The sequence below is a fragment of the Pseudorca crassidens genome, chromosome 19 (genome assembly GCF_039906515.1).
Source record: "Pseudorca crassidens isolate mPseCra1 chromosome 19, mPseCra1.hap1, whole genome shotgun sequence".
NCBI lineage: Eukaryota > Metazoa > Chordata > Mammalia > Artiodactyla > Delphinidae > Pseudorca > Pseudorca crassidens.
The window spans coordinates 30980856-31004507 of NC_090314.1; the positions used below are offsets into that span (position 1 = coordinate 30980856).

Sequence of the window (23652 nt, forward strand, 5' to 3'; positions counted from 1 at the left end):
CCAAGGACCCAGCCCGGAGCCCGGCGCCTCGCAGCGGCCAGGGGAAGTGCGGCCCGGGGGGCGGAGCCAGGGCCGTGCGGGTGGAGTCGTGAGCCGCGGTGTTGGAGGCCCGGGCCGGCTCCCTGCGCTACCATGGCGTTCGGGAAGAGTCACCGGGACCCATACGCGACCTCCGTGGGCCAGCTCATAGGTAAAAGGGGGACCCCTCCGGCTTGGGGCCGGGACGCTACGCGTTGACTCTGTTCCCGGCCGCAGAGGATCGCGTGGGTCCGAGTTCGACGAACTCCTCCCCGCTCCCCCGCAACTTTCCCAGGCCCCGCGCTCCGCTGGTCCCGAGCGGCACCTGTCCCCGCCGACCTCTCTCGAACCCCACCTCCTCACCTCCCGTCTTCCGGTGCTTTCCGGGGTGGGGGTGGGGTGGAAGCGGACAGGTGGACCGAGGGGATCCAGGTGTGGCGTGGCTGGGCCTCTACAGGGGCGTGTCAACTTCTGGGTAAGGGGAAGCTGTTCAGAAAGTGAGTCCACCCGAGGGCCAAGTGTTGTCCTGCCCGTTTTGCAAAGAGAAAAAGTTTCCAGGAGGTTAAGTGCAGTGACCTCGATGTGACAGGCAGTTCTCCAAACTAGTTCTGACTCCAGGCCCTTAAAACGTGAGTTACTTTTTAGGGGTGAACAAAGAGAACGAACATGCCTAGCACTGGAGCGAAGGAAGAGGGAGCCAGGCGCGCTCTGCGTACACAAGAGGCCTCTCCAGGCCACTAGGGACTACACAGGTGTCTGCCTGACTCCTTCCCTCTCCCGTGGCCGTGCTCTGATCCATGTACGCGGAAGCCGGAGCCAGTGCCTGGACTGTTTAACAACACCGGCTCCCTTCTCCCTGGTCTCTGATACCTCCCTTGGGAACCGGGTGTGGCACCAGTGCATATAGATGCCAAGCAAAGCGTCATCACTTCGGGGAGCTTCGTGGGATGAGGAAATCATGAAAACCTGGTAGTTGTAATAAGGAGGCTCAGATTTGAACAGTTTTGCCTGCAGCTCAGTTAACTGCTGTATGACAAGAACACATTACCCAGGGACTTCCCTGGTGGTCCAGTGGTTAAGACGTCACCCTTCCAATGCAGGGGGCGCTGGTTCTATCCCTGGTCGGGGAACTAAGACCCCACATGCTGCGTGGCCAAAAATAAATAAAGAATGAATAAATTAAAGAACCAAAACCAAAACACTACTCAACCTGAAGCTTAGTTCCCATACCTTTATAAGATGGTGAGTGTAACTATCATTGAGGAGGAGATGCTTTCTAAACTGTTGCTGGCTGTATCTCTGTTGGGTATTAAAATGAACCCTGAACAGAAGTGGATTCAGGCTGCATCTTCATAAGTTGATTTATTCTTTAATGCTGTGAACATTTACTGACTGCCAGCTATATCCCTGGACCTGGACCAGGCAAAGGTAAGATGTGGTCTCAGCCATCACGGAACGCATAATCTTATAGGGAAGACGCACACAATTTCGTACTGACAATAGTGCAGTACCTTTGCAATAGAAGAGAAGTGTAAAACACCCAAAACTTATGAAAAGGGAGAACTTAACTCTGCCATGGCCTTTGAAGGGTGAGTAGGAGTTTTCTAGGAAGATGGGAAGGTGGGAAGAAGGAGGACAGAATGGGGAGCAAGAAATCTGGCAGAAAGAACCTTGTAACTGAACACAAGATTGGTAAGCCTTGTCCATTTGAATGCCAAATTCAAATAGTGTTTCTCCTAGATGAGGAGCAGTCTAAGCTTTGGAGTTCCCCTAACCAAACCTTTATCCTCTTCATTATCCTTTTAATTTTTGCTCAATTCCCCTAGAACCTCATGTTTTCATGCTGAGGGATATTCTCCTTTCTCGTAGTAGAGATGTTAAGCTCATTCAGGTTGAGTGTTCTATTATCCTTCCCAGGTGACATTTTGTATTCTTAAGGAGGATGTCAGAAGAGGGAAAAGCTATCTGACTGTTTAGTGATGGGGTTACAGGTACAGGAGCCTTCAAGTCTGCCTGGTGCAGCTCTGGTTAGTACAGGTGCTAGGAAGTACATGGACAGTTTCAGTAGATCTGTCTTTTTCTCAACACCACCCCCAAAGGAGAATAAGTGACTTTTAAAAAGCAAACAAAAACTGGCATCAAACATCAAACAACCTAGATTTGAATGCTAGTTCTACCGTGTACTGACTGTGTAGCCTTGGGTAACTTCCTTAACCTCCTTGAACTTCTGTTTCATCACCTCAAAACAGTGGGTTAAATGAAATCGCATAAGATAAAATACTTAGTTTAGCACTGTGCACTTCATCTTGTAGGTGACTGTCCTTCTCTGAAAGACAGGCAGGCAGATGGAGATTTAGCTGGGCTGTCCTGGCCCTGCAGCCTTTATTAATAGGTCACTCATTACTGTTGCAACAGAAACACCTGGGTTTTGACTGATTCTTGAATTACTGGGAATTGCTCAGAAAAAAAAAATCTCTCTGCTCTTTGGTGATATAAACTTAATGGTACTTGCTAGTGAACTCCAGGCAGATTGTTTCAGGAGGACCAGACATGTTTTATTCTGTTGTAGCTCAGATTCAACACAACAGCTTTTTCTTTGCAGAAAAGGCTACATTTGCTGGAGTTCAGACTGAAGATTGGGGCCAGTTCATGCACATCTGTTACATAATTAACACTGCCCACGATGGGTGAGTTCAGTGTGTGGTTCATGTATTTGCCTCTCATAAGAAGTGTCAGAACACATTTTCTCTTGCAAACTGGTTTTCTTGTTGAAATAGTGTTTCCATCACCCTTTAAGCACCCACTGCCTTTTGAAGACATGTCAGGTTGAAATATTAGGACAGCTGCTTGTTTCAGCATGTGGAATATCTGAGAATCCATTATAATTTTTCTCCTCTTTGCCTTTTCCTTAATAGTTTCAAATTTTGTCTCGGTGAAGCTCAAATTCCTTGTTCTTTAAAGAGAGAGGAAGATACTGTTTCCTTTGTTAGGAATTCTTCTTGCTCTGATTGGCAATATTTTATGTTACTGTAACTGAAAAATATTATCAAGAAGCTAGTGGTCTCCTGGTGGTGACCTGTCTCTGGGCAGTTGTCATTACCAACCAGGAAATAATCTAGCAGTTGTTTTCCTCTGCCTGTCACAAGACAATTTTTTTTTTCTTCCGAATGCCAACTCACCCATGTTTATGCTGAGTTCTTAAACAATGTGTTATCTTTTGTTACACTTCTTAAACTTTACAGAATTGAAGTTTAAAAAATAAAATCATTAAGAAGACCAACTATTTTGTGATTTAGTCTGAACTACAAGTTGTTAAAAGGGATACAATTCTCTTGATTTTCCTGTGCATTTAAACTAATAATGAACAGCAAAGGAGACTGTCTTAGTTTTTGTTGATGAAGAAAACATTACACTTAATTATTGACTATCTCAATGGAAAGTGCTTATGGTTAGTACTTTAAAATATTTATGGTGTTTTCCCTGTAATCTTGTTTACCATATTTGTTTCCTCTAAAACTTTTCTTCATTGATAATACTAATTTCTTCATTGATAATGCAAAAAGGGAAATGCAATGTAAAATTTTTTTCTTTTAAAACAGTGTCTTTATTCTTTTCAACTTTTCTAAGGGTTTCATCTTAGATATCATATATGATTTTTTAGAAATATATATAATATTTTATAATAGTTACAATTTTAAGTATATGTAATATTATGTAATTATATTATCATATAATAGAAATTCTAAATTCTAAATTCAAAAAATATTTGTATCTTTTTTAAGTTTTGAGGTATAATTGGCATATAGCACTGTATAAGTTTAAAGTGTACAGCATAATGACTTGAATTACATATACTGCAAAACAGTTTCCACAACAAGTTTCGTTAACATCCATCACCTCATACAGTTACAAAAAATGTTTTTTCCTTGTGATGAGAACTTTCAGGATCTACTCTCTTAACAACTGTCAAATATACCATACAGCAGTATTAACTATAGTTATCATGTTGTACGTTACATCCCCATTACTTATCTATAACTGACCATCTCAGAGTAAATTTAGACTGTCTACTTACACATAGTTCCTCCTTTTGTAACATAACATTGTAGCATATCAGAACCTGACCTGGTTAGTCCTAACTCCTCCTACATCCCATTGCCTATAGGATGCTTAGGAAATACTAATAAAAATAGGTAACATTTTTGGAAATTACATTTCCTGTAAACTGGTTCTGTGCGTTGATATGGGCTGTGGGTGTGAGTATGCGTTGATATGGGCTGTGGGTGTGAGTATATTTCACATGTAGTGCTTTCTAGGTAATGATCATCATCTGCATATTTCATTTGATTCTGACAAGGAGGTAGGTGGTATTGTCTGCCTAGATGTATGAGGAAACGGGTGTAAAAATGTTAAGTCATCTGCCCAGTGCCACACAGAACCAATACCTTGGTTATCTCCTTAGCCGTTCCTCTTTCCACACTGCATGCTGCTTTTCAGAGACTACTTGCTTTCAGCAATGGCTACGTTGATGATTTTACTGTGTTTATTGCCACAGGCCAAAAGATGCAGTAAAAGCTTTGAAGAAAAGGATTTCCAAAAACTACAATCATAAAGAAATACAACTTACCTTGTCAGTAAGTATTTACTTTAATGTTAAATTAAGACCAGAATTTTCCAAGCTATAGTCACGTTTCTAATTTTGGGTATAAAAGATACAAATATTCTGAGATAATTAATAGGTTAGCAAAAAGTTATTTACAGTATGAATTAAAACTATTCATTTATTGAGAATTGCAGAATCAAGGGAGTTTCGTTGTTTGTAATAGCATTTAATTCGGTGGAAAGTGAGTGTTCCTGGAAAAGCATATTTTCCTGGTTAGGAGATGGGAACTGGTCATGAAAAACCTGTATGTACTGAGTTGCTCAAGAAGTTTGTGTATGTGTTACACATGGGGAAGATTGAAGCTTGAGAAGTGCCTCCCCGTCATCTTTCTACCTCATTTGAACACCTCTGTGGAATTCTGAGATGCTGGAGGCTCTTTAGGGTTCAGCCAAGTTCTGCTGTTTGGTATAATTTGGAGAATGTTCTTTGTTGATTTAAACAATTCTCCTGTGCACCTTATCGCTTGATTTGGGTGTGGACATTTATTTGACATGTTCCCATTTTCCCCCAACCTTGGCCGTGTGACCTCTTCAGTTGCTTGGTGAGTTGCCCGTTTTACTTCAGTATGTTTTGCAAACCCTGCCTGCTGCCTGAGAGTGAGCTGTGTGGCTTTCTAGTTTCTTCTGTGTGCCTTTGCTGACCTCAGCCCAGCCGCAAGCCACATGTGGTTATGGCACTACTCTGCCAGCATCACACTGCTCTTAGGGGACTTGGACGTGTTTATCTAGAGGGCTGTGGAACAGAGGTGAGCACAGCCCCCCTTTTCTAGCTTCAGGGGGAAAATCATTTATCACATCTTGCTTACTTGGAGAGTAACTGAATGAGAAAATGAATTGAAGTCTTAATGATACTATCACTGAAGAAACCCTTCAAGTTGGGGTCTGAATATAGTTTTGGAGGGATTTTCTTCTCTCATCTTTTTTGACCTCTCCCCTGTCCTTTACCATAGCAGCCCCCTCAGGGAGGTCACAGAATGCAGGCAACTGGAGAGAGAGGAGTAAGGCACTTCAGTAGAAATGTCAGAACGATGGGTTGGTGGTGGAAATAAACCTTTGCCTGGTACCTGGTTGATGCTCTCAACAACCCTTTGAAGAAGTTGTATTATTGACTCCACTTCAGAAATGAAGAAACTGAGACTTAGTGAGGTTAAGTGATTTTTTTTTTTTCCCCCCTCCAAGATTTAAGTAGCATAGGCAAGATTTCAGTCCGGTTCTCAGATTCTAAATTGCATGTCCTTGCCCCATACACCTTGCTTCTCAGAACAAATCAAGCCCCTTGAAAGAAAAGGCTGCTGTGTTTCATTTGTGTTTTCAACTCCTTTCTACATGGTAGAAGACCTAGTGCATCAGTGTACCAGGTGTTGAGTGGTTAAAATGATTGAGTGTCCTTCAGCCCCCATCCCACTCTCCTAGCATCCAGGAAGGACTCAAGGAATGTACTGTAGAATTGGGGTAGAAAGATACGTAGCTGTGCCCTAAAATGAAGTGGATCTAGGATATCTCAGGGCTGCTGAAGGTTAGGAGAATTGACTGAGTAACCTAAGGGCAGAAGATGAATTTATGCCACTTTTGAATTTCAGCATGCGGTATTTCACCTTCTCACAGTTGTTTATTCTGTATAATGCGTTTGTCTCTTTCTCTGTTGTAGCCAGCCTACGTGACATTTCCATGGTTGCTTCTTATCCTCAGCTCCATATCCTCCTCCATCACAGTTCCTTCCTTCTGGGGATGAACCAGGACTCTTCCCTGGGGAATCTGACTTATCCCAGAGTGTTGTCTCTTTCAGCCCTCCATCTCTGAGTTCCCACTCTTTCTGTCCTTCCAGTCGTCTGATCTCTTAGGCCTTACTCCCAGCTAGCTGCCTGTTCCCTGTTCCACCTCAGGTAACTGTACATCCTCCACCTCCTAATTTCCACACCAGTACGTGAGAACAAGTGAATCTAAAACCTGTGCCAAAGTAAAGGTGAGAGTCACAGGTTGGGGGTCATTGTTAGAGGCAGAGTTCATTAAGGTACCTACTTCTTGGATTTTCTTTGAATTGGTCTTTGACTCTTACTAGCTTCATGCATATTTCCCCAAGTTGTATAGTCAGTGGCCCAATCACCTCACCTCACGCTACTCACTGCATTGTAGTGGTGTCTTTAAGGCTTCAGAACAGACTTTAATATTAACTTAAGCCAGACTTAATCATGAGAGAGATTAGTCACAGAAAGAATCATCCAGGGGCTTCCCTGGTGGCGCAGGGGTTGAGAATCTGCCTGCTAATGCAGGGGACACGGGTTCAAGCCCCTGTCTGGGAGGATCCCACATGCTGCGGAGCAACTAGGCCCGTGAATATTTAGCATTCATTTTACTGTTAGGGAAAATGAGATTTGGAGGCAAAGTATCTTGCCTAAGACTGCATATCTGGTTACATGAAGTATTTTTATAAATTCCCATTGAACTAGAGGCACTTTTCCTCTCAGCAGTTCATCAGATAAAAACTCATCATAACAGTATATCAAGCAAAAACTCATTTGTTATTCAACTTTTCAGCTTGTCTTTTTCTAAACAACTTGCATTAAAATACAATAGATTCATCTTAATATGTTTTGGCTTCTGATTTTACTTTCCTTTGCCTTAAAGGTTCTCCCTGTATATTTCACAAAGCTGCATGTGCTCAGCTTCTGTATTTTATGGTTGCATTTTTAGCCACATTGCCCTTAAAACTGCAGCTTTCATACCTTCTTATTTCTGTATTGCCATTAAAGTGACACAAATACAGAGCATGGTGTAAAGTCAGTTTTCAGGGCTTCTTTTCTGCAAAGATGATTATACCTATCCTGGTCACGTTATGGTTTTTGTGACCTCGGAGAAGGTGTTAGCATGGGAACTAGAGATTTAATTTTGTTTTTAGATCACTTTTAGAAATGCACTTTCTGCATGCAGTTCTTCAATACCAGCTCATTCTTTCTTAGCCTGACTTCTGCTTATGTTGCTTTATTGAAAATCTTTTTTTCAAGGTGACTGATGACCCCACTAACTAACAAACCTGGCTGAGTTTTTCAGTCCATATTCTTAACCATTTGACACTCCATCCTCCTAGAAACTCTGCCCTCTTTTGATTTTACCAACATTATGTTCTATTTATCTTATGCATCAGTTTCTGTTGATTGCCTTTCCTGAGCGTCCTTCTGGCCTCACAGGTGAACCCCTTTGTCCCTTCCTCTCTGCTCATCCAAGGCAGGCTTGATTACTCACTTTTGGCCTCACTCTCCCCTGAACTATAGCTGTGCATGTACAGCTCTCAGCAAAAAATCTCTACTTGAATGTCTCATTGTCCTTTTTGTCTTAGTCATCTTGAGCTGCTCTAACAAAATACCATAGATTAGGTGGCTTAAACAACAGACATCTATTTCTCACAGTCCTGGAGGCTGTGAAGTCCAAGATCAAGGTGCCGGCAGATCCAGTGTATGATGAGGGCCCACCCTCTGGCTTGTAGATGACCATCTTCTTGCTGTGTCCTCACATGGCCAAGAGAGAGATGATCTCTCTTATCCCTTTCTTATAAGAGCACTAATCTCATTCATGAGGACTCCACCCTCATGACCTAACTCCCTCCCAAAAGTCCCACCTCCAAATACCATCACATTAGGGATTAGGAGGTGCAACATGGGAATTTGGGAGGGACACAAACATTCAGTTCACAGCACTTATAAACTCAAAATATCTAAATTTCAACCCACCATTTTGACCTTCGACTAGTCATAGTATCCCATCCACTTCCAGATTTCCATCAATCTCATGCAGAGTAACAGTCACTTAACTTTCAGCCTTTCCTTTTCAACAAACCCCGGTTGCTGAAAGTTCTTGCTTCATAATTCTCATGTCTTTCCCTTCCTTGTACCCACATCATCCTAGTTTAGGCCTTTCTGCATCAGGCTGTACTAGTGGGTAACTGCTGGATCTCTCTATCATTCCAGGGTCTTTGCCCTCCAATTCCCTTTGTAGGGTGCTGCTTGAAAACCTTGTCAGAGTACTATGCATGCACTAACCTTTCTCTCAAGTTCAGGATAGAGGTGTGATGGTGACAAAACTAATAAGAACCCTTCAGTGGCTTCTTACTGCCTTCAAGATAATCTTCAAATTCTTTACATTGCCACACAAAATTTCTCTACTGTCTGGATGAAGCCCCTCCAGACTTAATCCACCCACCTCCCCAATGTCCCCAGTTTGCTGATGTAAAGAAGCCTCTACAAACTGGAGTACTTATTTTCCTCCTCACAGCTCATATGCTTTGTCACCTGTACTTATATTTTTTAATACCATTTACCTGTCTAGACATTGCTCTATACTCATTTGTACTTTTCTTGACCATTTTTCAAAGCCCAGCGTAGAACCACCCTTTTCCAAAAGTCTTAAGACCACCTGGCCCTAAATTATCACATCTGCCTATAAAGGTCTGTAGCTGGGGTAACCATGTAATTTTTCATCTAGGCAAGGACATTTTTGAGAGTGAAAGGAGGTATCATCATTAATAAAACCAGGACAACAGGAGTTCACCAGGACTTTCCTGGCAAAACTAGGACACGTCACCTTGTATAGAGCCCACATGCTTTGTTTGCACCTCCCATTGGCCCTTGGCATTTACTACCTTGCATAGTTATTAGTTCTCGTATAATTGTGTCCTGGCTCCCCAACAGGACCATCTGCTAAGCAGTTACATTATGCCTTATATTTCCTCACATTTCCAGAACCTAACATTTTGCCATGTATTTTAGTAGATACTAAATTATGTTTATTAATTGGAATGCTGGTGGAAATCATTACTTGGCAATTTTTACCTTATATTTAGGAGGTGGTTTTGCAAAGAGATAAAACGTTTGATTTTTCTCTTTAGCTTATTGACGTGTGTATGCAGAACTGTGGTCCGAGTTTCCAGTCTCTGATTGTGAAGAAGGAATTCGTTAAAGATAGTCTAGTTAAGCTGCTGAGTCCCAGATATACCTTGCCAATAGACATTCAGAATAGAATTTTGAATTTCATTAAGGTAAGTCTATTATATATCTTATGGGATGGTGAATGTCTAAGACTGGAGATTTAATTACCTAACTCCCAATTGGTTCAGTGATCCTTTACAAGCCTGGGATTGAGCCCCAAAGAGTTTTTACTATTCGGTTTTCCATGTAATAATAATTTCTTGGCATTGGATAGTGGCCTTTTTCTGAAGAATTTGTAGTCTTTTCCATACATGTCTCTCAGTTTCTATCTTATCTACATCAGATAGGAGAGAGAGTGACGTGTACGTTCATTTTGCAGGTGTGGAAACTATGTTCTGGGGTAGATAACTCACTGCTTTCAGAGTTATTTGGCAAAAGAGCTACTGATGCTGTTTTAGGATCTGTTAATTCTAGATTTAGTATAGCAAAAAACAAACAATAGTATTTATTCCAGAGTTTCATTAAATTGTTGAGGCATGGCAGTTTGGTGATTAAAAATATATTATTCTAATGGCCATCATCAAAAAATATACAAACAGGACTTCCCTGTTGGCACAGTGGTTGAGAGTCCGCCTGCCGATGCAGGGGATGTGGGTTCGTGCCCCGGTCCAGGAAGATCCCACATGCCGCGGGGTGGCTGGGCCCGTGAGCCATGGCCGCTGAGCCTGCGCTTCTGGAGCCTGTGTTCTGCAACGGGAGAGGCCACAACAGTGAGAGGCCCGTGTACCACAAAAAAAAAAAAAAAAAAAAAATATATATATATATATATATATATATATATATATATATATATATATATACACATACACACACACAATGGAGAGGGTGTGGAAAAAAGGGAACCCTCTTGCACTGTTGGTGGGAATGTAAATTCATACAGCCGCTATGGAGAACAGTATGGAGGTTCCTTAAAAAACTAAAAATAGAACTGCCATATGACCCAGCAATCCCACTACTGGGCGTATACCCTGAGAAAACCATAATTCAAAAAGAGTCATGTACCACAATGTTCATTGCAGCTCTATTTACAATAGCCAGGACATGGAAGCAACCTAAGTGTCCATCAACAGATGACTGGATAAAGAAGATGTGGTACATATATACAATGGAATATTACTCAGCCATAAAAAGAAACAAAATTGAGTTATTTGTAGTGAGGTGGATGGACCTAGAATCTGTCATACAGAGTGAAGTATGTCAAAAAGAGAAAAACAAATACTGTATGGTAACACATATATATGGAATCTAAATTTTTAAAAAAGTGGTCATGAAGAACCTAGGCAGGACAGGAATAAGGACGCAGACGTAGAGAATGGACTTGAGGACATGGGGAGGGGGAAGGGTAAGCTGGGACAAAGTGAGAGAGTGGCATGGTCTAATATACAGTACCAAATGTAAAATAGATAGCTAGCAGGAAGCAGCTGCATAGCACAGGGAGATCATCTCAGTGGTTTGTGACCACCTAGAGGGATGGGATAGGGAGGGTTGGAGGGAGGGAGACACAAGAGGGAGGAGATATGGGAACATATGTATATGTATAACTGATTCACTTTGTTACAAAGCAGAAACTAACACACCATTGTAAAGCAATTATACTCCAATAAAGATGTTATATATATATATATATATATATATATATATATATATATGATTATTCTAGTCTCTAAAAATGTACATTCAAAAGTAGCTTTCTTTTTCTGAGTAAGGTACATAATTGTCAATCTCTCATTTTCTGTCACCAGTTTAGGAGTTGTGTTTTGTTTTGCTGCTTATTTATCTCTGGAACTTTCCATCTCTTGAATTCAGACATGGTCGCAGGGTTTCCCAGGAGCTGTGGATGTAAGTGAAGTGAAGGAAGTGTACCTGGACCTCCTTAAGAAAGGTGTTCAGTTTCCTCCATCAGATGCAGTGGCTGAAACAGCCAGACAAGAGGTAGGAGGCCGTTCTTTGACCTATGTAGAGTAAGACGGTGTAGTGCATGGGTCTTTTCTCTTTGAAAGGGACCACCCTAGCTCCACCTAGCTTCACCTAAAAGATTAATCTGTTAGAAGGATACTGTGATACCTCATAAAATACAAGCCGCAAGAAGGGTGGTGTTAGCTGGATCTTTGAACAGAGAACCAAGCATTCAAATGCCTTGTTACTTGTCTACCTTCCTTTGATCATCAGTTTCGTTCTTCTCTCTCATTGCAGACTAGCTTTTTCCACATGGTAAACAACATAGCTCCCAAATTTTCATATTATAGCCTTAGCTTTTTCACATTCCACGTCCCAAATTTCAGAGAAGGGCCTCATTGAACCAACCTAGGTCAGTTTTCCATTTCTTCACAAATTAACTAAGGTCATATAAGAACGGGGTTGCTCCATATAGAAATTATTTAGGTAGAGCAGAAGAGGGGCAGTTTTCAAAAGAAAAGATTGGTGCTAGACAGGCAGGGGTCTCTATTATAGGTATTCATATAATAGATTTGTTTATTAATACTGTGCCCATAGAAGAGTTTCGCAATGTTCACATGTATTCATTCTCAAGTTTGCAAGCAACTTTCAAGGTTTTGAACTTAGAACACTTGTAGTGACTGATAATAATTCATCTCCTAACTTACTATGATTTCCATAACGTAAAAACAGTAATTCTTTCCTTCTGCATATTGGTGAGTCCTGCCTTGGTAGAAAAAGCAATTCAGGTGTATACCAAAAGTCTGATCTTTGTGAAGGCTTTGTCCTGAGGGCTCACTCTCCCTAGTGACTGAGTCATCTGAATGGAAAAACTGGATTTGGAGTGGCTGACTTAATTTAAATAATAATATTTCTATATTTCATGTTGATAGACTGCTCAGATCTCACCAAATCCACCACCATCTGTTCCTACTGCACCAGCTCTTTCTTCTGTGGTTTCCAAGAGCTCCACTATTATATTGGTCCCAGAACAGGTAACAACAGCAATGACTGTATTTATTGATGACTTTTTCTAAGTTCTAAGTACTTTATATATAGTTTGTTTATTTTTAACAATATTATCATAAGGTAGAGGTACATTTTAACCTCATTTTACAGAGGAGGGGACTGAAGCTTAGTGACACTGTATAAGTTATGATGGTTCAACTCTAAGTGGAATTAATCCCATGGATTCTGCCTGATTATAAAAGCCTGAGCTTTTAACAGTTGTCCTCGTCGAGTGGCTTTTGTGGCTTTGTGGAGGCTTGGCTGTGGGACGGATCTTGTGTAAGTTGATTCCTGTTGCTCCTGATAGGACTGTCTGTATGCCACACCAGAGAGCTCAGTAAGTGGTCATCTTATTACTATTATTAACTGTGCCAACTGAATTACATTTACTTGTTTGTCTATATCTGTTTATCTAATGTTTAGACAAGCAATTATGAAATGAAGCTCATTTCTGTCCTGCTATAAGGGAACTATCATTTAAGACTTTATATTATTATTATTCGGTATTATATAACAATCCATGTGATTAATTCCTCTTAGAATTTAATCCAGGAGGAAAAAAAAGTGTTTCTCTCTTGATTCTTCCCTCTCTAATACCGTGGGACTATAAAACATTCACTTTTTTCTCTCCCATTGGTTTCTAAGAAACCCAGACTAACATTTGCCATTTTCTTCAGGTTGCTGATAGGGTTACCTTCTCCCTTCTCCATATTGGTTCCAATCTGACTTTTTCCCTTCATTAACTTTCCTAGAGCATAGTTTTAAATTTATTACAAGAGCTCTCAAGACCTTTTAGAAGGTGACAGATTGTACATTTGTAAAATAATTATATGTACATTTGTATAAATTTGAAAATATTAAATTTTACAAAAATGTTTTCTCTGCAAGCAAGAAACAAGGTAGCCATTCTTTGTGTCACACTTACTGGTGATTGTGTTGCTCTCGACAGATTGGAAAACTGCGCAGTGAATTGGATATGGTGAAAATGAATGTGAGAGTGATGTCTGCCATATTGATAGAGAATATTCCTGGGTCTGAAAACCATGAAGACACAGAGCTTCTGCAGGTGTAGTATGATTTCAGGGACAAGCAGTCCCTGAAAGTTATTCTCTAAACTTAGAGCCTTGGAGATAGAAGGCACCGTAATATTGACTTGTCCATGCCCCAGCATGTTTACTTGATTTTTAAACTTAACAAGAAGCTGCAAGGATGACTTTATCAGAAATGCCGTGGTAACTTAGACGTGGTACTTACCCTCTTGCAATAAATAATTTAACATCATTTAATCATTCATAGCCTAGCCATATACAGCCTCTGCTAATCTCTAATTGTTTTCAGTGTGTAAAAGTTACCTATCTATTCAGCAAACATAATGAGTAACTATAATGTGTTAAAGGATATAGAAATGAGGAGGCTGTCCTAGTCCTTAAGGAACTTAGGTCTAGTGGGCAAGAGTGTTTTGTAAACGACAAGTTTAATAAAATATTGATGCTATAATAGAAATGTATTTATCATACTGTGGGTTCAGGGGTGGGGGCAAGGAGAAAGGTGAGGGTTTTTGGAAAGGTTTAGGTGGAGGCAGTGCCAACACTGTGGAGGAGCAAGTGGACAGTGCATTTGGATGTGTATGGGCATGTGAAGGACACGGGCAGCTCATTATGACTGGAGTGGGGGCCCTCTGAGACCCTCTTCTGTGTCTCTACATCCAGTGCACTTTTTCCCTCTAATGGTTTCTTCTAATTTTCAATTTTAAGGTTTTTTTTTGTTTTTTTTTTTTGCGGTACGTGGGCCTCTCAGTGTTGTGGCCCCTCCCGTTGTGGAGCACAGGCTCCGGATGCACAGGCTCCGGACACGCAGGTTCAGCGGCCATGGCTCACGGGCCCAGCTGCTCCGCGGCATGTGGGATCTTCCTGGACCGGGGCGTGAACCCGTGTCCCCTGCATTGGCAGGTGGACTCTCAGCCACTGCGCCACCAGGGAAGCCCATCAATTTTAAGTTTTAACACACACTTTAACACATTATTTTAGAAGCAGTTAGAGGAAAAAAATCAGTTTCTAAATCTTTTTCTTGCCCCCAAAGTTAAGAAACTTATATTTTTACTTTTCTCTGATTCCACTCCCCACTTCTCATGTTGTTGTTATCTTTCCTTTAAGTCCTTCGATTGTTAGTAAATAACATTTTTCTTGATTATTGCTTGTTTGGGAAACAATCAATGGTGTAAAAATGTCCTTTTTCAACATTACCACCTGTATTTAACTGCTATCTCCTTAACTTGTTACTAGTGGTAAACTTTGAGTGTTTACGTGTCCAAAGATGTCTTTTGGCTGCCATGTTAAGGGCTCACAGTTTGGCCTAGGTACAGAATTATTTTCCTAAAGTCCTTCAAAGATACTGCTCCATTGTTCTTGCACCCAGTGGTGCTATTGAGAAGTATCATATTATGTATTCTTGCACCTTTGTTTTATAATCTGTTTTTCTGATTGTATTTGTGATTTCTCTTTAATGCCTCTGAAATTTCACTATACTGTGTCTAGGGATATGTGTGCATGTATGTGCATATGTGTATTTACCTTACTTAACCCGCTTAGTATCAATACTTGATAGGCCTTTTGCCCTGTCAGCTTAAGTGTATTTTGCTTCTGGGAAATTCTCAGCTCTTATTTCAGATATTTCTTTTCTAGTATTCTTTCTGTCTTTGTATGGAACATGATTTAGATGATGACACTTTCAGTTATATTTTTCTTATCTCAACTCTTATAAACATTTTGTTTCTTCTTCCTTTTACGCTGTAGTTCTAGCAAAGCTTCTCAATTTTATGTATTATTTCTCTTAAATGTGAACATCAGATTGTCTATTCGGCCCTCCTAATGAATGTTTTATTTCAACAATTTTTTATTTTAAAAATTTATTTCAATTTTTATAATAGTTCTTTCATGGATACGCTTTTCCCTTTTGTCTTTCTAAGGATAGTAATTATTTTTAAAGGTGCTTTTCCATTTGCTCTGTGGATTCTCTTTCCTTGGGTACAAGTTCTTTTGTTCATCACCTCTTTCATTTCATTTCTCAAGTATCTGGATAGACTGGTGATAGTGAGCTTATTTTTGTGTGAGATCCCTGACAGCTCGTCTGCATTTCTGTGACCCACCTTGCCCATGCCAAGTGGAAAACACTGTTACTGCAGCTTGTTCTTAGTACTATTTCTGAGTATTTCTGTGTTTGCTGCTGTTTTCAGAGTACGTAGCATTGGCACGGGATGATGCTGGGTGGGTTATATTGGTAGCTGGTCTTCTAAGTTATATGCTTCCTATTTTTCCTGGTTGCTACCAGCAACTGGAAACAGTACCCTATGTCTCTGTCCCAAGCATTGCTGCCACCTAGACACAGATGCTCCTGCCTCAGCTGTCTGGTCTCACATGGGGAGAGAAGCGTGAGCACAGGTTGTCTTGTCCAGTTGTTTCACTACTGTACCTCAGCTGTTTGTTAGCTGCCCCTCATACTGTCTTCTTCTGGCTTCCACGGTCTCTAGTCATGGAGCATCCTTCATTTCCTTCCATGTTCTGTGGCAGTACTCATTGTGGGCAGTCTTGAGTGTCCTGGATTGTGCTTTCCTCTAATCCAGGGGTCAGCATGCTGTGGCCAGTGGGTTATATGCAGGCTTCGGTTGTCTGTGAACTCAGAATGGGTTTTACATTTTTAAATGATTTAAAAAAAAAGAAAAAAACAGGTCATTTCTCAAGTTATATCTATGCAAGCCTACCTCCAGAGACCACAAGGGAGTCAGACACACCCCTCAAGGAACCCCTTGCCACCCCCCACCCACTATCAATGGATTTGAGTTTGTGGTATCCCTCAGGTGCACAGAGGGTTTTTAAACCACAGCTTGGGAGCATCAGGTTCCAGGAGAAGGGTGGCAAGATCTGGTCTGCCCAGGTTATTGCGGACTTGATATGCTATGCCTGAGTGGGCTTAACCCAGGTGGCAAAAGGAAGCCATTAAAGGGATATAAGCTGAAGGACTGCATAACCAGGTAAAACTTTAGAAAGAGTCCTCTGGTGAACACTGAGATGACAAATTCTGGGGGAAGCAAGACACAACTCTTGGAAACAATTTAAGACAGCATTTCCTACTGGTCTTATGTTGTATATTATGTGGGGAATATGACATCTGTGGTCAAATAAGTTCCAAAACCAATTGTTTACTGTATTTCTCCTCTTGGAGGGTCAAAAAGTTCATTAGTATAGTAAAGGCTCTAAGAGTCTTTTTTTATTGAAGTATAGTTGATTTACAATGTTGTGTTAGTTTCAGGTGTAGAGCAAAGTGATTCGGTTGTATCAATACATATATATGTATATATCTATATTCTTTTATTTGATTCTTTTCCATTATAGGTTATTACAAGATATTGAATATAGTTCCCTGTGCTATACAGTAAATACTTATTATCTATTTTATATATGGTAGATATATTTTTTTTTTTTTTTTTTGCGGTACGCGGGCCTCTCACTGTTGTGGCCTCCCCCGTTGCGGAGCACAGGCTCCGGATGCGCAGGCTCAGCGGCCATGGCTCACGGACCCAGCCGCTCTGCGGCATGTGGGATCTTCCCGGGACGGGGCACGAACCCATGTCCCCTGCATCGGCAGGTGGACTCTCAACCACTGCGCCACCAGGGAAGTCCTGGTAGATATATTTTATATATCATCCTAATTTATCCCTCCCCCAACCCCTTCCCCTTTGGTAACCATAAATTTGTTTTCTATGTCTGTGAGTCTGTTTCTGTTTTGTAAGTAAGTTCATTTGGACTGTTTTCTAGATTCCACATATGAGTGATATCATATAATATTTGTCTTTCTCTGTCTGACTTACTTCACTTAGTACGATCATCTCTAGGTTGCTGCAAATGGCATTGTTTCATTCTTTTTTTTGGCTAAGTAGTATTCCATTGTGTATATATGTATATACCACATCTTCTTTATCCATTCATTTGTTGATGGACACTTAGGTTGCTTCCATGTCATGGGTGTTATAAATAGTGCCACTACGAACATTGGGGTGTGTATCTTTTTTTTTTTTTTTGCGGTACGTGGGCCTCTCACTGCTGCGGCCTCTCCCGTTGCGGAGCACAGGCTCCGGACGCGCAGGCTCAGCGGCCATGGCTCACGGGCCCAGCCGCTCCGCGGCATGTGGGATCCTCCCAGACCGGGGCACGAACCCGTGTCCCCTGCATCGGCAGGCGGGCTCTCAACCGCTGCGCCACCAGGGAAGCCGGGGTGTGTATCTTTTTGAATTAGAGCTTTCATCTTTTCTGGATATATGTCCAGGAGTGGGATTGCTGGGTCATATGGTTACTCTGTTTTTAGTTTTGGAAGGAACCTCCATACTGTTTTTCCGTAGTGGCTGTATCAGTTTACATTCCCACCAACAGTGTAGGAGGGTTCTATTTTCTCCATACCCTCTCCAGTATTTATTATTTGTAGATTTTTTGGTGGTGGCAATTCTGACCAGTGTGAGATGATACCTTATTGTAGCTTTGATGTGCATTTCTCTAATAATTAGCAATGTTGAGCATCTTTTCATGTGCCTGTTGGCCAAATGTATGTCTTTTGATTGGGTCGTTTGTTTTTTTGTTATTGAGTTGTAGGAGCTGTTTTGTATATTTTGGAAATGAAGCCCTTGCCGGTCACATTGTTTGCAAAGATTTTCTCCCGGTCTGTAGGTTGTCTTTTTGTTTTGTTTATGGTTTACTTTTTTGTGCAAAAGCTTGTAAGTTCGATTAGGTCTCATTTGTTTATTTCTATTGCCTTGGGAGACTGACCTAAGAAAACATTGCTACAATTTACATCAGAGACTGTCTTGCTTGTGTTCTCTTCTAGGATTTTTATGGTGTCATGTCTTATGTTTAAGTCTTTAAGCCGTTTTGAGCTTATTTTTGTTTATGGTGTGAGGGAGTGTTCTAACTTCATTGATTTACATGTGACTGTCCAACTTTCCCAGCACCACTTGCTGAAGAGACTCTCTTTTCTCCATTGTATATTCTTGCCTCCTTTGTCAAAGATTACCTGACTGTAGGTGTGGTGTGACCTATTTAGGTGTGACCGTGGGTTTATTTCTGGGCTCTCTATTCAGTTCCATTTATCTATATGTCTGTTTTTGTGCCGATACCACACTGTTTCAGTTACTGTTGCTCTGTAGTATTGTCTGAAGTCTCCAATGGTTATGCCTCCAGCTTTGTTCTTTTTCCTCAGGATAGCTTTGGCAATTCTGTGTCTCTTGTGGTTCTGTATAAATTTTAGGGTTATTCTAATTTTGTGAAAAATGTTATGGGTAATTTGATAGGGATCACATTAAATCTGTGGATTGCTTTGAGTAGTATGGCCATTTTAACTATATTAATTCTTCCAATCCAAGAACATGTGATATCTTTCCATTTCCTTGAATCATCTTCAATTTCTTTTATCAGTGTTTTATAGTTCTCAGCATATAAGTCTTTCATCTCCTTGGTTAGGCTTATTCCTAGGTTTTGTTTTTTTTTTGATGCAATTTTAAACAGTATTTTTTTTACTTTCCCATTCTGATATTTCATTGTTAGTGAAAGAAATGCAACAGATTTCTGTGTATTAATCTTGTATACTGCTACCTTGCTGAATTCATTTATCAGTTTTAATAGTTTTTGTGTGGAGTCTTTAGGGTTTTCTATATAGATATCCTATTGTCCACATATAATGACAGTTTTACCTTTTCTCTTGCAATTTGTATACATTTTATTTCTTTTTTCTGTCTGATTGCTCTGGCTGTGACTTCCAATACTGTGTTGAATCGAAGTGGTGAGAGTAGGCATCCTAGTCTTGTTCCAGAATTTATTGGGAAGGCTTTCAGCTTTTCACCATTTAGTATTATGCTGGCTGTGGGTTTGTCATAAAATGGCTTTCATAATGTTGAGATATGTTCCCTCTCTACACGCTTTGGCAAGAGTTTTTATCATGAATGGATGTTGAATTTTATCAAATGCTTTTTCTGCATCTGCTGAGATGATCATGTGGTTTTTGTCTTGTTTTTTGTTGATGTGGTGTATCACATTGACTGATTTGCATATGTTGAACCATCCTTGTGAGCCTGGGATGAATCCAACTTGATCATGGTATGTGATCCTTTTCATGTGTTGTTGGATTTGGTTTGCTAATATTTTGTTGAGAATTTTTGCATCTGTGCAAAGAGTCTTTAACCCAAAATTTACAGGCTTGTTGACTAAAGAATCTCTAGTTGCTAAGTATCTGTTAATATCCTATAGAACATCAGAGTAATATTCATTGAGAAATAAATCAGTATTTTGGATCAGTGGTTTTAAGTATATTATTTTTAAGATATTTTACTTAGGAACGTTATATCATTTTGCTAATGATTCTTATGGTTCCTGGCCTTGGGCAAGTCATTTACTATCATTGGACTTAGTTTCTATATATATATATAAAATGAAGAGCTAAGATAAGAGCTTAGCTCTTCATTTATACATCCAAGTTATGAGGAGATTAAAAAGAAAATTAATTATAGAGTTCCTGTGTAGTAATCCCTTTTAAAAAATCCACAATCAAAGGCATTCACAGATATAAATTCTGTGACTCATGATGTTAACAAGCATGTTAAACTAAAATTTAAAAAGTAAATATCAAAGTAAAAGGGTATGTGGCAGATAATATTTTTCAAAAATGGACATGGCAATATTCCTAGTTCCACACAGTCTTCCCAGCCTTTCAGAGCTCTCAAATGAAGTGATAGGATTTTTCTCTCATGTTTTTATCTATCTGTGGCAAACAATCACTCCTTCAGTAAAATGTACAGTGAAACATCCCATTCAAATATGCGCATCCAGTTTTATTTGATGCCATCGTGGAGTGCACTGAAATGCCTTTTTGTGTCCAAGTCTTTGGGTACAGATGTTTGGTTGAATTTTGCAAGGATAATGCTGATTTGCTGGTTGCTGTTTTGATGCCAGAGGCTAGGGTTGTGTGTTGCCTTGAATAGTAAAGAGACTTGGGCTGTAAATCAATGTTAGAACACTACTCATGGCCAATTCCAGTTGAATGGTTCTGGCCCCAGGTCAGTTTGTTTATGGAGCCTATTGAATGTGTAACTTTATTTTTCTCTCTTAACGCGTTTTGTTAGTAACAGATAGAGAGCTGGTGCGGGGAGCACTGTTTTTAAATTCTTTTGACAGGTATTTGAACTTTTTCTTGTAATCTAAATAACCTCGTAAAAGAAAACTATTTCTCTACTCACAACACTTCAGACACCAGGTCTGAAGTTTTTTCCCTCACATTAAATCATTCTGGCACTAGCTACCCAGAGATAGCACAGACCCCACATGTTAAGAGGCTTAGTCCCACAAGACTGCCCCCACATCAGACGCCAATTCACAAGTAGTGGGTACCCAAGTTGCCCACACTTTTGTCCCATTTTGGCTACAAGTCAAATCGGGGGTCCCCGTGATCCCCTCCTCAGGTCCAGTAATTTGCTAGGATGGCTCAGGGAATCCAGGGAAACACTTTACTTACTATTACCAGTTCATTATAAAGGATATAGATGATAGCCAGATGAAGATGTCAAGTGAAAAAAGTACAACCTAAAAGTTTTGTGTGTTTTTTTTTTTGTTTTTTTATTTGCTGTGCTGGGTTTTCATAGCGGGCTTCTCTAGTTGTGGCATGCATGCTCCAGAGTGCATGGTCTCAGTAGTTGTGGTGTGTGGGCTCTTTAGTTGTGGTGTGTGGGTTTAGTTGCTCCACAGCATGTGGGATCTGAGTTCCCCGATCAGGGATCGAACCCGCGTCCCCTGCATTGGAAGGTAGATTCTTAACCACTGGACTACCAGGGAAGTCCCTAAAGGTTTTGAATTATATTTTATTCGGTGGACAAAACTGAAGACTTAAGCCCAAGACACAGCCTCTCAGATAGCTCTAAGGTACTACTCTGAAGAAGCAAGGGAGGAGCCAGGATATATAGGAGTTTTTTTTAACAAAGACCAGGTAATTGGAACATCAAAAGATTACTGTTACTGAAAGAAAACCAGATATCTCAAGTTAAAGAATTTAGTGCTTTTCTATGTTTGCACAGATACAGGAGTCTGGACTCACTGAAGTCATTCCTTTGATATACACCTCAGCTATCTGGGGTCAGCATCCTGTGCTTTCTCATCCTCACTTTCCTCAGGTTACACTCTTGGGGGGTGGCTGCAGAGGCTGACTGCTAGATGGTGGGCATCCTGTTTCTATCTTGAGTTCCTTCAGGGCTCACCGTCGGGGAGGCTGTAATGTGATGGCTTGATGGCTGCAACATCCTTTGTTTACTGATATGGCAGGTGACATTTTTCCGTTGTTGACAAAGAATACATACAGCAAGGTGTGGAAGGGTCCTGAGCACAGGAGCTTCTGTCCCTGTGGAGTTGGAGTTCACCACCTTCCCAGCATCTGAGTGTGTTCACCACCTAGAAGCTCTCTGAACCCAGTAGTTTAGGGTTTTATAGAGATTCCATTACAGAGGCATGATTTATTTAATCATTGGCCACTGGTGACTAACTCAACCCCCAGTCCCTCTCCCCTTCCTGGAGGTTGCAAGTTTCAACCTTCTAATCACAGGGTTGGTTCCTCTGGCAGCCAGCCTCCATCCTCCAAGAATTACCTCATTAGCATAAACTCAGGCTTGGTTGAAAGGGGCTTCTTATCAATAACGAAAGATGCTTCTCTCATCCTACTGCTCTGGAAATTCCCAGGGTTTTAGAAGCTCTGTGCTAGGTACTGGGGATAAAGACCAAATATATATTTCTTCTATCACAATATCCTGTCCAACTATGGTCAATCTAAAATAAGGTGATGGAATCTAAAAATGAAACCAGCAAAGATAGACTATGGAGAAATAAAGTAATTCTTTAGTTTGTACTTTTTCAGAGGTTTTGTCACAACTGTGTAAAACCAGCAGCCCCCAACGTTTTTGGCACCAGGGACCGGTTTCGTGGAAGGCAATTTTTCCAGGGACTGGGGCTGGTGGGGGGATGGTTTCGGGATGATTCAAGCACATTACATTTATTGTGCACTTTATTTCTATTATTATTACATTGTAATATATAATGAAATAATTATACAACTCACCATAATGCAGAATCAGTGAGAGCCCTGAGCTTGTTTTCACTTGCCACTCACTGATAGGGTTTTGATAAGATTCTGCAAGCAGTTGATTTATCATGGCCTCTGTGCAGTCAAACCTCTCTGCTAATGATAATCTGTATTTGCAGCCACTCACCTGCGCTAGCATCACTGCCTCAGCTCCACCTCAGATAATCAGGCATTAGATTCTCATACAGAGTGGGCAACCTAGATCCCTTGCGTGAGCAGTTCACAGTAGGGTTCGTCCTCCCATGAGAATCTAACGCTGCCACTGATCTGACAGGAGGCGGAGCTCAGGCAGTAACGCAAGCGATGGGTTGCGAGTGATGGGGAGTGGCTGTAAATACAGATGAAGCTTCGCTCATTTGCCCCCTGCTCACCTCCTGCTCTGCGGCCCGGCTCCTAACAGGCCGCAGACTGGTACCAGTCTGTGGCCTGGGGGTTGCGGACCCCTGTTGTAAAATCTACAGATTAGTGGAGTTAGGGCCCCCAGACAACGCTGGCTTCCTGCCTAGCTTCCCCATGTAACCGCAGGGGCTTTTGGAGGCTTCAGCATGAGCCTGGTGGGGGGTCATCAGAGTTGGGGTAGTGGGCAAGGTGGGAGGCATTGAGGACCCAGGAGCATTACAGGGCATTCAGAGTTTTTCTGTAAAGAAGTACTAAAAGTATCTGAAATCCACTGTGATAGTTGTGAAACAGACACTGTTTTTTCCCCAAACTAGCTAATAACCACTTTTTTTCTTTTAGCTTGTTAAAAGAATTTACCTTCTCTTCCCCAAACCCCTTTGAAATGACAGACAAAATATGAAAATAAGAATAAATTCCAAGGATTACAGGAGAGCCTAGACAGACCGTCAGGGGACCAGAAGAGTGAGGATATTCAGAGTCCAGTAATGTAGGT

General features: G+C 41.0%; 1 protein-coding gene across 3 annotated transcripts in view; it reads left to right on the plus strand.

Moving 5' to 3' along the window:
• Positions 1 to 24: 24 nt before the first annotated feature.
• TOM1L1 (target of myb1 like 1 membrane trafficking protein) overlaps positions 25 to 23652 on the plus strand; it is a 53012-nt gene continuing 29384 nt past the window's right edge. The window contains exons 1-7 of one of the 3 annotated variants that reach the window (XR_010937458.1): positions 25 to 190; positions 2621 to 2705; positions 4574 to 4652; positions 9560 to 9709; positions 11466 to 11591; positions 12488 to 12589; positions 13552 to 13668. Coding sequence is in view for 2 of the 3 variants with exons in the window: in XM_067715620.1 (XP_067571721.1) it covers positions 133 to 190; positions 2621 to 2705; positions 4574 to 4652; positions 9560 to 9709; positions 11466 to 11591; positions 12488 to 12589; positions 13552 to 13668 (717 nt within the window). In the remaining variant the exon portion in view is untranslated. The remainder of the gene's footprint in view (positions 191 to 2620; positions 2706 to 4573; positions 4653 to 9559; positions 9710 to 11465; positions 11592 to 12487; positions 12590 to 13551; positions 13669 to 23652) is intronic. The other 2 variants (XM_067715620.1, XM_067715621.1) reach the window with 2 other exon arrangements.